Source organism: Sminthopsis crassicaudata, chromosome 6, assembly GCF_048593235.1.
Source record: "Sminthopsis crassicaudata isolate SCR6 chromosome 6, ASM4859323v1, whole genome shotgun sequence".
NCBI classification, from domain to species: Eukaryota; Metazoa; Chordata; class Mammalia; order Dasyuromorphia; family Dasyuridae; genus Sminthopsis; species Sminthopsis crassicaudata.
The window spans coordinates 186490397-186502786 of record NC_133622.1 but is presented as its reverse complement, the minus strand read 5'-3'; the positions used below and the strand labels follow the sequence as shown (position 1 = coordinate 186502786).

Below are 12390 nucleotides of genomic sequence, written 5' to 3'. Positions count from 1 at the left end.
ATTCAGGAGGACCCGAGTTCAAATCTGGTCTCAGACACTTAACTCTTCCTAGCTGTGTGACCCTGGGCAAGTCACTTAACCCAGCCTCAGGGGAAAAATGAGATAACTGAAATATTAAAGCATGCCATGCCTGCTAGCCATTATTATTGTCTTCTCTAAGAAGCTCCCTCTTCTTTCTGTGACCCTCTCTTCCCCTCTCTCCAGCTGATTTAATCTAATAGCCAAAGGACCTTAGCCTAATGCCAGGTTTGAGGCATGGAAAGAACAGTAATCACTGCAAATTCTTTGTATCCCGAGGGTCTAGCTCAGTGCCTGGCACTAGGGGGGAGCACTCAAATGCTTCCTGATTAATTCTGCTTTCAGGTTTATAGAATGCTTTCCTCACAACACTCTGAGATGGGCAGCAGAAAGACCGTTATCTATTGTTTGCAGATGAGGATACAGAGGCAGAAACGGGAGATGATGCTCAATTTGCCCAAGATCATCTAGTTACTAAATGGGAGAACCGAGAATCAAACTCAAGTCTTTGGACTGCCAGAGCAGGGTGTTGGCACCCGTCCTAGCTATATTGGGGTACACATGGTTAGTTAGGAGGCCAGAGGCAAGATCACTGCTAACAGGACTCGGGAAAAGTGGCGTGGAGGGCTGGCACTTGAACTGGCATGTGAAGGATGGGAAAGAGTTGAAAGATAGCCAAATAGATTTATATAGCTAGATATACTTACATACATTTATATCTGTCTGTCCATCCATCCATCCATCCATCTACCTACCTATCCATCAACTACCTATTTACCGATCTACCTATTTACCTAGCTATCTGTCCATCATCTATCTATCTATAGAGAGAGACACAGACAGACATCCAGACACATATCCAGAAAGAGACACAGACACACATATACAGAGGAGAGACAGAGACAGAGAAATACACACCCAGAGACAGGCAGAAAAACAGAGATAAATATATATATATATATATATATATATATATATATATATATATATATACACAGAGAGAGCAAGATAAGCAGTGAGAGACACTGTATTATACATAATGTATACCTTACTAAGTGTGCCTTCACCACTTATTATGTGTAATGCACTGTACTAAACATGGGGAAAGAGAATGTGTGATCCTGGGGAAGTCATTTTTTATCTCCTTCAATTTCCTTCGATTTTATTAATGGGTATTAATAACCTCTCAGGATTGTTGTAAAGAACGAGAAAAACACTTAGCACTGACACATAGCACTTAATAAATGCATATTTCCTCCCTTCTTAAAAGGGAATTTAGGATCATCTAGTCTAATCTTTTTGTTTCTACAGAGGAGGAAACTGGGGCTCAAAAAGGGTGAGTTTACATGGCTATTACTTAATAGAGCAGGTCCTCTTGGTTCCTGGGTCAGTGACCTGTTCCTTGCATTCTCAGTCCAGGAGAAGGATCCTGGAAGGCACGACCCTGATGCAGACCAAGCGTGCAGACTCCCACTGCTTCTCCTTTTGGGGGAAGGTATTGTGTCATTTCTGACCCGGCCTTGGTACTTGGGAGGATGTTCAGTTTCCAGTCTGAGATGTGGAAGTGACCATTTACCAACAGAAAATGCGGATTTGGTGGAAGTTGGGGAGAGGGGAGAAGCAGAGTAGGTATTTTAATGGGAGGCTGGTCCTGATTTGGGGTGCTGTGATTCTTTACAAACAAAAACCGTTGTACAGCACCTTATGATTGTCAAAGTAATTTTATTGATATTATCTCATTCCTCCCTGTTTCTCCCCAATTCTGAGACAGACTAAGTAAAGATTATTGTCCACATTTTACACATTAAAAAAACAACAGCAACCCAACAACTGGGATACAGAGGATAAAGAACGAGAATTCAGACTTCCTGACCTCTAGTCCAAGTGCTTTCCCCATCACCCTAAGATTGCTGGGTCCAGTTAGATGCTTCTTCAGGGAATGGGTTCATGTCTTTGTTTTGGGGGACCACCTTCTTCACAACCTATCTATTCTAAGGCACCATGGGAAAATAGAGGGACCCTAGAACTCACTGGAAACTTCTAGCTTGATTAGGGAAGAAAAGAAGCATCCTCCAGTCTAAGGATGAAGTGAAGGGATGAGAGATGCCCAACGTGAGGCTCACAACATTCCCAGGCAAAGTCAGAATCAGATGAAAATGTCTTTGGGCCATATTTTAACAAAATAAATAAAAATACAATTAGACACAGATAACATTATTTTTAAAAACCAAGTCCAGAGGGATCAAACATGCCCTCCTGAGGGCTACATTAGTTGGAACACTCCAGAGTGTGGCCCAAACAAATGTAATTGGAAACATTTAACAAAATAAATAAAAATACAACAGAATATAGAGAATGTTAATACGTGGAATATAGACACTTGGAGAGTCAAAGTCACTAAATGTGGTTGAGATATGAAATTGAACTTGGTTTATGGTAGTCTGTTGTCCATTGGTACTATATAATACACCTTTTCATGCTTCCTTCTTTTGGGAATCAAAACTTGGCTGTCCTGGATCCCATCCCCTCATCCGTGACTCTCTTCTTAGATGCCCTCTGTAGTTCCTAGCTTTTTAACCTTGTTGTTGATTTCATGAATTATTAAGTTATAAATGCATTAATGGCTTCCACCATCCATAGTCTGGGGAGCAAATGGAAAATGTACCATTCTTTTTTTTAAAATATTTTTCTCCAGACACATTTTAAACAATTTTTTACATTAAAAAAACTATAAATTCCATATTCTTTTCCTTGTCCCCTCTCTCTCATTTCCATAAAAGCCATGTTGTGAAATAAAACATAGGTCTCCCCCCATAAAAAAAAAACTCTCAAGAAAAATAAAGGAAAAATAAAAGGAAAAAGGGGCAGCTAGGTGGCTCAGTGGATAGAGCACCAGCCTTAAATTCAGGAGGACCTGAGTTCAAATTTGATATCAGACACTTAACACTTCCTGGCTATGTGACCTTGGCAAAGTCACTTAACCCAAACTGCCTCCAAAAATAAATAAATAAATAAAATAAAAGGAAAAAAAAAGAGAGAGTCCGCTCCAATCTGTATTCAGACAAAATCAGGGAGGGAGGAGGAGATGGGAGAAAAACTGGAACACAAGGTTTTGCTAAGGTGAATGTTGAAAACTATCTTTGCATGTTTTTGGAAAAATAAAATACCATTAAAACCCTTTATAATAAATAATAAAGATGCTGGTAATTAAAAATACATCTAATATTCTAAAAGATATATACAAAATAATTTGGGGAGGTATTAGTAGCAGGATGAGGAAAGGCTTCAGTCAGAGGCAGTGCTTTGAAGGAGGCTGGGGATTCCAAGAGATGGAGATGGACATTGGAGTCATATACAAAGTCACAGAGATGTGACTTGGAATTCTATGAGTAAAATTCTATGGTTTTGTGAGTGAGGAATGGTGGGAAATATAGATAATGTAGACCAGAACTGAAATGTAGCAAGCCTTCTCTTTCTGCCCTCTCATTAGCTTTAAGGTCAGTTGAGTGGGGGAAGAGAATGCCTAACCCTAACTGGATTTTTCCATTGTGTCTTCCAGTATTCACCGAGGATGGCCAGCTATGCAGCTTTCCTTTCCGCTACGGTGGGCGGATGCACCATTCTTGTACCTCTAATGTCAGGTCCCTGAAGAAATGGTAGGTCAGTCCAGCCTTCACTACCTCATTACTTTTTTCCTTTTATAATCAATCCTTCAGGTTTTTCCTAAGAAAGTCTATCCTTCCTAGGCTGAACCACACTAAGGGAAAGACAGAGTAAAACATGCTATAACAAACCTTTATTAATCTCTTGCTATGTTCAAGGTACCTGGTAGACACATATGTATAATGACATAATCCATGCCCTCAAGAAGCTTACATTCTTTAAAAAAATTTTTTAATTTTAAAAAATATTTTAGCATTCTTTTTTTTTTTAGCAATAGCATTTTATTTTTTCCAAATACATGTAAAGATAATTTTCAACATTCAAATGTATGTTGAAATAAAGTTCTAAAACTTTATGTTCTAATTTTTTCTCCCTTTTTTCCTTACCTCCCCTCCCCAAGTCAGCAAGCAATCAGATATAGGTTAAGTATGTACAAATCTTTTCAATATATTTTCCATTTCTGTCATGCTGTGCAAATAAAATAAGCCCAAAGAGGGGAAAACATAAGAAAGAAAAGACAAACAAATAAACAAACAAAAAGATGAAAATATAATATTTTGATCCATGTTCAATTTCTACAGTTCTCTCTTAAGATGTGGATGGCTCTTTCTATAGGAATTGCCTTGATCCTCTCATTTTGAGAAGAGCCAAGTCCATCACAGCTGATCAGCACATCATCTTCTTGTTGCTGTGTACAATCATCTCCTGGTTCTGTTCACTTAGGATCAGTTCCTGTAGGTCTTTCCAGACTTAAGAAGCTTACATTCTAATGAGGAAGGGGAATATAACATGCAGACAAATAATTTATACAAAGGAGAGTGAGATATGTAGAGGAGGGGTCCAGAGGAGAGGAGAGGTTATAAGAAACTGAGGAGAAATTTCACTTGTTGGGGGTTGGAAGGTTTCATGAAAAGGTACATCATCCTTTCAGAAAGGGAGAGATTTCAATAGATTGAAATGGAAGTGGTGGTGATGGTACTATGGAGTCATTTCAGTCATGTCCGATTCTGTGGGGTTTTCTTGGCAAAGATACTGGAGTGGTTGGCCATTTCCTTCTGAGGAAACTGAGGCAAACAGGCTTAAGCCACTTGCTCAGTCACACAACTAGTAAATGTCTGAGACCACATTTCAGCTCACGAAGATGAGACTTCCTGACTTCAGGCTCAGTGCTCTCTCCAGCTAGCTTCCCCATCAGGACGTGGTAGGAACATCTAATCAAAGCCCTCAAGAACAGTGTGAATAAGACAAATGGCCAAATTATTTTTTGTGGGATATAGCCTCTCATACTTCCCTGAAAAGGTAGTTGACTAATGTATCTAGGGGTTGGTAAAGCTGGAAAACACCCTTTACTTGAGGTTTCCACATTTATACAGACTTTCCATGAGACAGGGAAGTCTCAAAAAGGCTTTAGAGAACTGAAAATTAAAACCATTTTGGGCAAAAGCCAGCCTGAGGCTTCTCTCTTCCCTACCTCCTTCCAAAGCCCCCATTCCCAAACATTTATTTATAATACAAGGTGTGACTCAAAATCTTAGACATTTATGCTCTACTTTGTCCTCTTTGAGTCAAGCTAAGGGAGAAGAAGTATCCGAGAAAACCAAGAGTTCACTTTTTGGGCAACAGTTCATGGATCTTGACATACCCCAGATAAAGTGAAAGACAGTTCAGGGAGTCCCCAGGTTTAGAAAGCTCAGATTACAGGGCTAGAAATAGGAGGGGAGACCTTGGGAGGGGAGACTTAACAAATGGAAAAGAGTGGAGAGAAAGAGAGAGAGAGAGAGAGAGAGAGAGACAGAGAGAGAGAGAGAGAGAGAGAGAGAGAGAGAGAGAGAGAGAGAGAGAGAGAGAGAGAGAGAGAGAGAGAGAGAGAGAAAGAGAGAGAGAGAGAGAGAGTAAAAGAGAGAGAGAGAAAGAGAGAGTAAAAGAGAGAGAGAAAGAGAGGGAGAAAGAGAGAGTAAAAGAGAGAGAGAGAAAGAGAGAGAGAGAGAGAAAGAGAGAGTAAAAGAGAGAGTAAAAGAGAGAGTAAAAGAGAGAGAGAGAAAGAGAGGGAGAAAGAGAGAATAAAAGAGAGAGAATAAAGAGAGAGAGAGAGAGAGAGAGAGAGAGTAAAAGAGAGAGAGAGAGAGAGTAAAAGAGAGAGTAAAAGAGAGAGAGAGAGAGAGAGTAAAAGAGAGAGAGAGAGTAAAAGAGAGAGAATAAAAGAGAGACAGAGAGAGAGAAAGAGAGAGACAGAGAGAGAGAGGGAGAGAGAGAGAAAGAAAGAGAGAGAGAGAGAGATTCTAAATAATTCACAGACTTGCAATTTCACATAATTTCAGTGTTGGAAAGGGGACCAAAGAGAATCTAGTTCAACCTATATGTGACAGTGAGGTTCCTATATAATTTCCTTAATTCCCTGAGCAAACAACTGAGCAGAATCTTAGTGATCATCTAGTCTCATTTTCTCATTTAAAAGAAGAAGTAACTGAAACCCATAGAAGCCATAACTTGACCAAGATCACCCTGGGCCAGGAGCAGAATACAGGTTATCTGATTCCAGTTTTTCAACCACAAAATTCAATTTGATTTAATTAAGCAACCATTTATTAGGCACCCACTGCGTGCATTGTGCTAGCCCCTGAGAATACAAAGACAAAAATTATGTAGTTCCTTCTTTTAGGGGCTTACATTCTAAGTAGGTTGTGGAGAGGGCAGAGGAGAGATAGATAGAGATAGATAGGTAAATAGATATAAATAGATGGGTGTATAAATGGATAGAGTCATAGATGGATGGATGGATGGATGGATGCATAGGTAGAGGGATGGATAGATAATTGATGGATGGATAAATAAATAGATGGATGGATAAATGGATAGATGCATAGATGAATGGATGGATGCATAAATGGATGGATGGATAGTTGATGGATGGATAGAGGAATAGATGAATGGATGGATGGATGGTAGATAAACATATGGATAGATAATATATAGATGCCTTTATCTTTATGCTGTTCCCCCTTAGAATATAAGCTCCTTGAAGACAGGAATGATTTCATTTTTATCTATCTACATTTATCTCTTTATAGCAGCTATACACACACACAAACACACACATACAAAAGAGAAAGAAAGATAAGTAAATGAAAAATATATAAAAAGGAAATTCAAAAGAGGGAATTCACATTCAGGAGAGATTTGGTTAGGTAGAGGGTATGTCTGATGGAAAATGGAACCTTTTTTAAAGAGTGTAGCTATGATGAAGAGGAGAATGATATCTTATCTGGAGACAATTTATGTGCTGTGAGAGGGAAAACTAGAAAAGTAATTTGGGGCTAAATTGTCATGCACAAGAATGGACTTTTAAGGAAAATTGATCATAGTTAGAAGATAAAATAATCTAAAAATAGAACACAGAAAAATAAGACACAAAGTGTCCCAGTAGGCCCAAATTGTCTGACTTTCCTCAGATCATAATGTGTGTTCTTTTGCTTGCAGGTGTGCAACCACACATAATTATGACCGGGATCGGAAGTGGGGATATTGCATCATGGCATCCAAAGAGAACACAAGTAAATAAGGTTCCCTTTTGTTTGTATAAGGTATGAGTATACAGGCATTTTTAAGCCCCTGGGTGAGAGAGACTACAGATGATTATTTCTGGACAGATAGTGAGGTAGGTAGTGAGGTAGAGACCTTTGGGTCTCTAAGGTAAACCTTATTTAAATTTTTTTCCACTTAATAGTTTTTTGTAAGACTGATTTCTATTATTTTCTCCCTTCTTCCCCTTTCCTTTACTCAAGACAGTAAGCAATCTCATATGAGTTTTACATGTACAATCATATTAATCTCCACATTAATCACGTTGTGAAAGAAGAATCAAAACAGAAGGGAACAACCATAAGAAAAAGAAAAAAAAAGAAAAAGCTAAAACAATGTGCTTCGATCTGCCTCCAGACTTCATAGTTCTTTCTCTCGTCTTCCTGACTCAATTACAGAGAATCTATCCACCACTCTATATCATGAATCCAGCTGAAAATGATTTCTCCTTTAGATTTCTCAGAGCACTTTAGTTGGTATTCTCCTTTGCTGGCATCACAGTCTCTTTTATAAGATATTTGAGTGTATGTGTACACATTTACCTCCCTATTGAAATCAAATGATTTCACAATTTTGAGGGCAGGGGCCATGTTGCTTTTTCTTTTTTGGATCCTCTGTGCCAAATGTACATCTACATGGACATTCTTGCTATCAGTAAAATCAAGAGATTTCAATGGACCAGCAGCTCACAGACTTAAGGATAAGCAGTTAAGGGCTGCATTGTACACATGGAGGCAGCAAGGAGACTTATTCATCTTGATATTGTACTGATCACTGTATAATAAGCAAATAGACTACCATGGAGACAAGGGCACTTTCAACGAGCTCAGGTTTCTCCTTGTCACACTTATACCAAAAGGAAAAAATTCCACCATTTTTTAACATCAATAATTCCTCCATGATGTGATACGGCTGTGAATCACTGAATTCTACAGTTTCTGAAGCTTCATAACTTCACAACTACAGGTGACCCCCAGATGCATGGTATTTGTGAGTTGGCTGTGACATGAGATTAACGATGACCCGTATGTAAGAATTAGCATGAAAGACATCATCAAGGACATGTATAATTGGAGAATTATGTGGGCTGGTTATAGAGTGGGAGTGAAAAAATGCCAGATGGACAGCCCAAGAGTGATGCTGGTACTCACAAAATATTAAAAGAACTAGAAAAAGGCCTAGATTCTTTATAGAAGATTTCTAGGAAGGCAGGAATTTTTCAGAGTTGGAAGGCCTAGACTGCTGCAGGTACAAAGAGCATCCATCCTGATGAGCTCATACACCCGATTCAAGTAGCAGAGTCAAAAAATTCTGGAATAACAACTTGGGGGTGGAAAAAACAACAGAGGTCCTCTAGCCTAACCTTGATCTGAACAGAAATCCTATTTGAAATCTCCCTCCAAAATGATTACCCATCTTTTAAGATGGGCAAGATTTCAAGTGATGGAGGAATCTGCTTTCAGAAGCATCTTCTTTCATGATTGGACAATTCTAATGGTTAGCCATTTTCTCCTTTTATTTAATTGAAATCACTTTTCCTAGAACTTTTCCTATTGTTCCCTTTTTTTCCACCTTTAGATTAAAACAAATTTAATCTCTCTCCTAGGGTACAACTCTTTAAACACCAATCTTGATACTTTCTATTCTAGGTCCCCTCCTCTGAATATGTCCTAGTTTGGGAATATCCTTCATAAAAATATGACATCCGGAGCCGAGCACACGGTGCTAGTGTGGTCTGAGCAGGACAGGGACTGAGGGGACTGTCACCTCCCTTCGTCTGGAAGAATCTGCCCATTTTAATACCTGTATCACCCTGTAGAATCATGTTGAGCTTGGATTGTCAGAATACTGGTGCAATGTGCCCAAATTACCATCCGCTCAATGGGCAGTCAGTTATTTTAAAGTGGGCCTTGGAGTCTTAACTTTCTCACTTCTTTCAGCTAAGTCGGTGACCTAGAGAAATCCTATTACTCCTCCGAAAAGTCTGCAAATTTCCATTAATGATTTACCTTGAAGGAGTCGGTTAATGTTGTTTTTTTTAAAAGATTCTTTCTGGACCCAAACCACCTTTTCTTGTTCCATTCCTGCCTAGGGGGAGAGAAAGGGGAGGAGGAAGAAGAGCTGGTTTAAAGGAAGATTGAAAACAATGTCAGCATTTATTTTTTAAAAAGTTTTTTTTAAAGGAAACAGACTTCCTGGTCTTCTGGCCTGGGCCTGCTGGTTTGGGGTAACGGTGGGTTAAGAGGTGGGAAAGGAGCCCTGCTTGCCAAAACAGGGACAGAGCAGTTCAGACCTAGTCAAGGATACTGAGGAACCTTCAGTTCAGGTGAACAGATGCTCTGCACAGGGGAGATGCAAAGACCCTCCACAGAGACTTGGAAGCAAGGGATTCAGTCAGCCAATAGGAGCATTGTGAGGGTAGTGGGGGAAGGGAATCACAGAATCTTCCTCCATCCTCTGCCCATAACTTCTCAGATGGGCCAGCATCTCTCCCAATGAGACCCTTTGTGCTTTCATTTATTGTAGGAAAATGGGGGCAATCTAGGGCAATGGGAAGGAGCTCTCTCCTGGGAGCCAGCCTAGTTCTTGCCATGGCTTTGTCCCTGGAGCTCTCATTTCAAATATCAGAAGCTCCCATATTATCTGAAAGGTTCACAAACACTCGGAAGCATTTCTGAATCCCTTGTTTACTGTTCTTTCCCAGAGAATCTGGGAACTTCCCTATATAATTCCATCAAACACTTCCTCTGCAAGCATATGGTTCATAAAGAATGAAACAAGGAGGGTTTTTTTTAATGGGTCAAAGAAACAAGTTGAACTCATAAACGTTGTCAGGACTTGTCAAAGACCTGCTTCTGCTCCCCTATAACTTTGATAACATATAATATATATATATATATTATTGAAGCTCTCCTTAGTTCCCTACATTCTCCTATGTCCATCCATTCTCCTATGCCAGACTATGCAGTTTGCCACAATTGCCAACAGGAAAAAATTTACTCCAATCATTTCCTGGTGTTCTTTGCAGCTGTCAGTTATTAGTATTAATTGCCCCTTCAGTTTGATCCTCTTGAGGATAGGGATCATCTTTTGCCTCTACAGTAGGCACTTAATAAATATTTATTGGATTGATTAATTGAATTACAGTTCCAGACCACAGTGCTTACACTTTGAGCCCTTTCCTTTACATTATATTTCTTAAAGACCAATGCCCTCTCACAAAAATTGCCTTGGAATCAAGAACAAGCCCCCCTTACCCTTTCAATCCCTAAAATGGGTTCCTTCATCAGTATCTTATTGAGGACTGTAATTTCATAGTATGATGGGATATTTCCCATCCATGTCATTAATTCACACTAGCTTAAAAAACTTGACCCAATTTCTCTCCAATTGTCTCGAAAGACAATTGTGAGAATGTGGGTTTTTCTGGATATGATTAGGCAAAGGCTATTCCAATTATTCAGAGCTGCTTCCCACCGTCGTTCTAGTTGGGTAAGAATTGCTGAATACACCCTGGCATTACCACATGCCAAAAAAATGGAGAGGAGAAAAAAAGAAAAATGATCACTACATTTATTCTAGGCCCAACGGTTTGTAGTTGAAGATCCATTCTGGCTCTTAATGTTTTTAGAGCTTAGATCTTACTGGAAATGAATTTGATATATTACTACCTTCCAGAAATATTTACAGGAAGAAAAAAACAAAGTAATTGGGCTCTAATGGGAGAATTTCAGATAGTTGGGCAAAGTGAACAGTATACTAAAGTTATAGAATCTCAGAGTTAAGAACCACAGAGATCATCTAATCAAACTCAGACTTCAGCAGAAATCCTGTCTACAACATCTGATGAATAATCATTTGGTATTTGCTTAAGTTGGGGAAAAGAAGGATGAAAGATTAAACTTTCACTTTCCTTCTATGTTCGTTTATTTTTTCCTGCTAAGGAAAATTTTTTGGAATTGGAAAGTTAGTTAATAGGGAATACGCGAGATAAGCAGGAAGAAGGGGAGAACCCTGGTTTCAAGTAATTAAAAGATGAATGAACTACGTGGCAAGGTTTTAAACAATCGATAGATGTGATTACAGCATGTCTGTCAGTGATCTTTGGAAGTTCATAGAGAATGAGACAGGGATGATGGTCTGGAGAAGGGCAAATAACTTAATCTTCCTTTCCTCCCCCTGAAAAAGGTGGGGATGAACAGAATGAAGCTTGGAAATTATAGGTTAGTGAACTGGCCTTAAATTTTTGATAAATTCTAGGATGTTATTAAAGCAATCATTAGTGAAAATTTAGAGGAAAGAGTAGTTATCACCCAAAAAAGCCACCATTAAGAAGACTAACTTCTTTTCCTTTTCCTACAGAGTAACTGTGCTAGGGAATACTTGATATGGAGTTTAACCTAGATTTTGAACAAAGTCTTTGACAAATAGCTGACCACATGGTTAAGAGGGTTTAGAACTAAGTGAATGACTGGACCCCAAAAGTTGTCATTAACTGATTTTATAGTGATTTGAAATGAAGTTTAAGTGGGATATGGGCATTCCCCAAGTGCCCAAAGACTTAAACAAAGGCATATATGGTGTAATTATTAAATTTGCATAAACCACAAAGCTACATGCTAGAGTCAGGATGCAAAAATATCTTTAAAAAAGGTATATTTTACATTTTTGATGCAAAATATCTTAATACCATAATGCAAAAATATCTTAACACCATAAAACTGGGCCAGGCCTAATAAGATAAAATCTAATAAGGATAAAGTCTTAGACTCCCCAAAATTCACAAGTACAAATTGGGAAAAGTTTGGAGCTAGAGTCCATCTTCCTGAGTTCAAATCTAATTTCAGATACTTAATAATTGTGTGATCCTGGAAAGACACTTAACCCTGTTTGTCTCAGTTTCTTCAGCTATAAAATGAGCCGGAGAAAGAAATGACAAACCAGTTCAATATCTTTGCCAAAAAAAACAAACAAACAACAAAAAAACCCAATAGGCTCACAAAGAGTTGGCCACAACTGTCCAATGATAATTGAATTTAATAAAAGTTTAATGTAAGTTAACAATATGATTTGGCAGTCTAAAAAAGTTAATAGTGTTTCAGACAACATTTAATAGCATTTTCCCTCCTT

At 38.7% G+C, this 12390-nt stretch overlaps 1 protein-coding gene across 2 annotated transcripts in view; it reads left to right on the top strand.

The window, feature by feature from the left end:
• The window catches only part of HGFAC (HGF activator), a 51760-nt gene that overhangs the window by 6387 nt on the left and 32983 nt on the right, over positions 1-12390 (top strand). Inside the window, exons 3-4 of one of the 2 annotated variants that reach the window (XM_074276648.1) lie at positions 3578-3674; positions 7159-7232. In XM_074276648.1, the coding sequence (XP_074132749.1) occupies positions 3578-3674; positions 7159-7232 (171 nt within the window). Of the gene's footprint in view, positions 1-3577; positions 3679-7158; positions 7233-12390 lie in introns of both variants that reach the window. The other variant, XM_074276650.1, reaches the window with a different exon arrangement.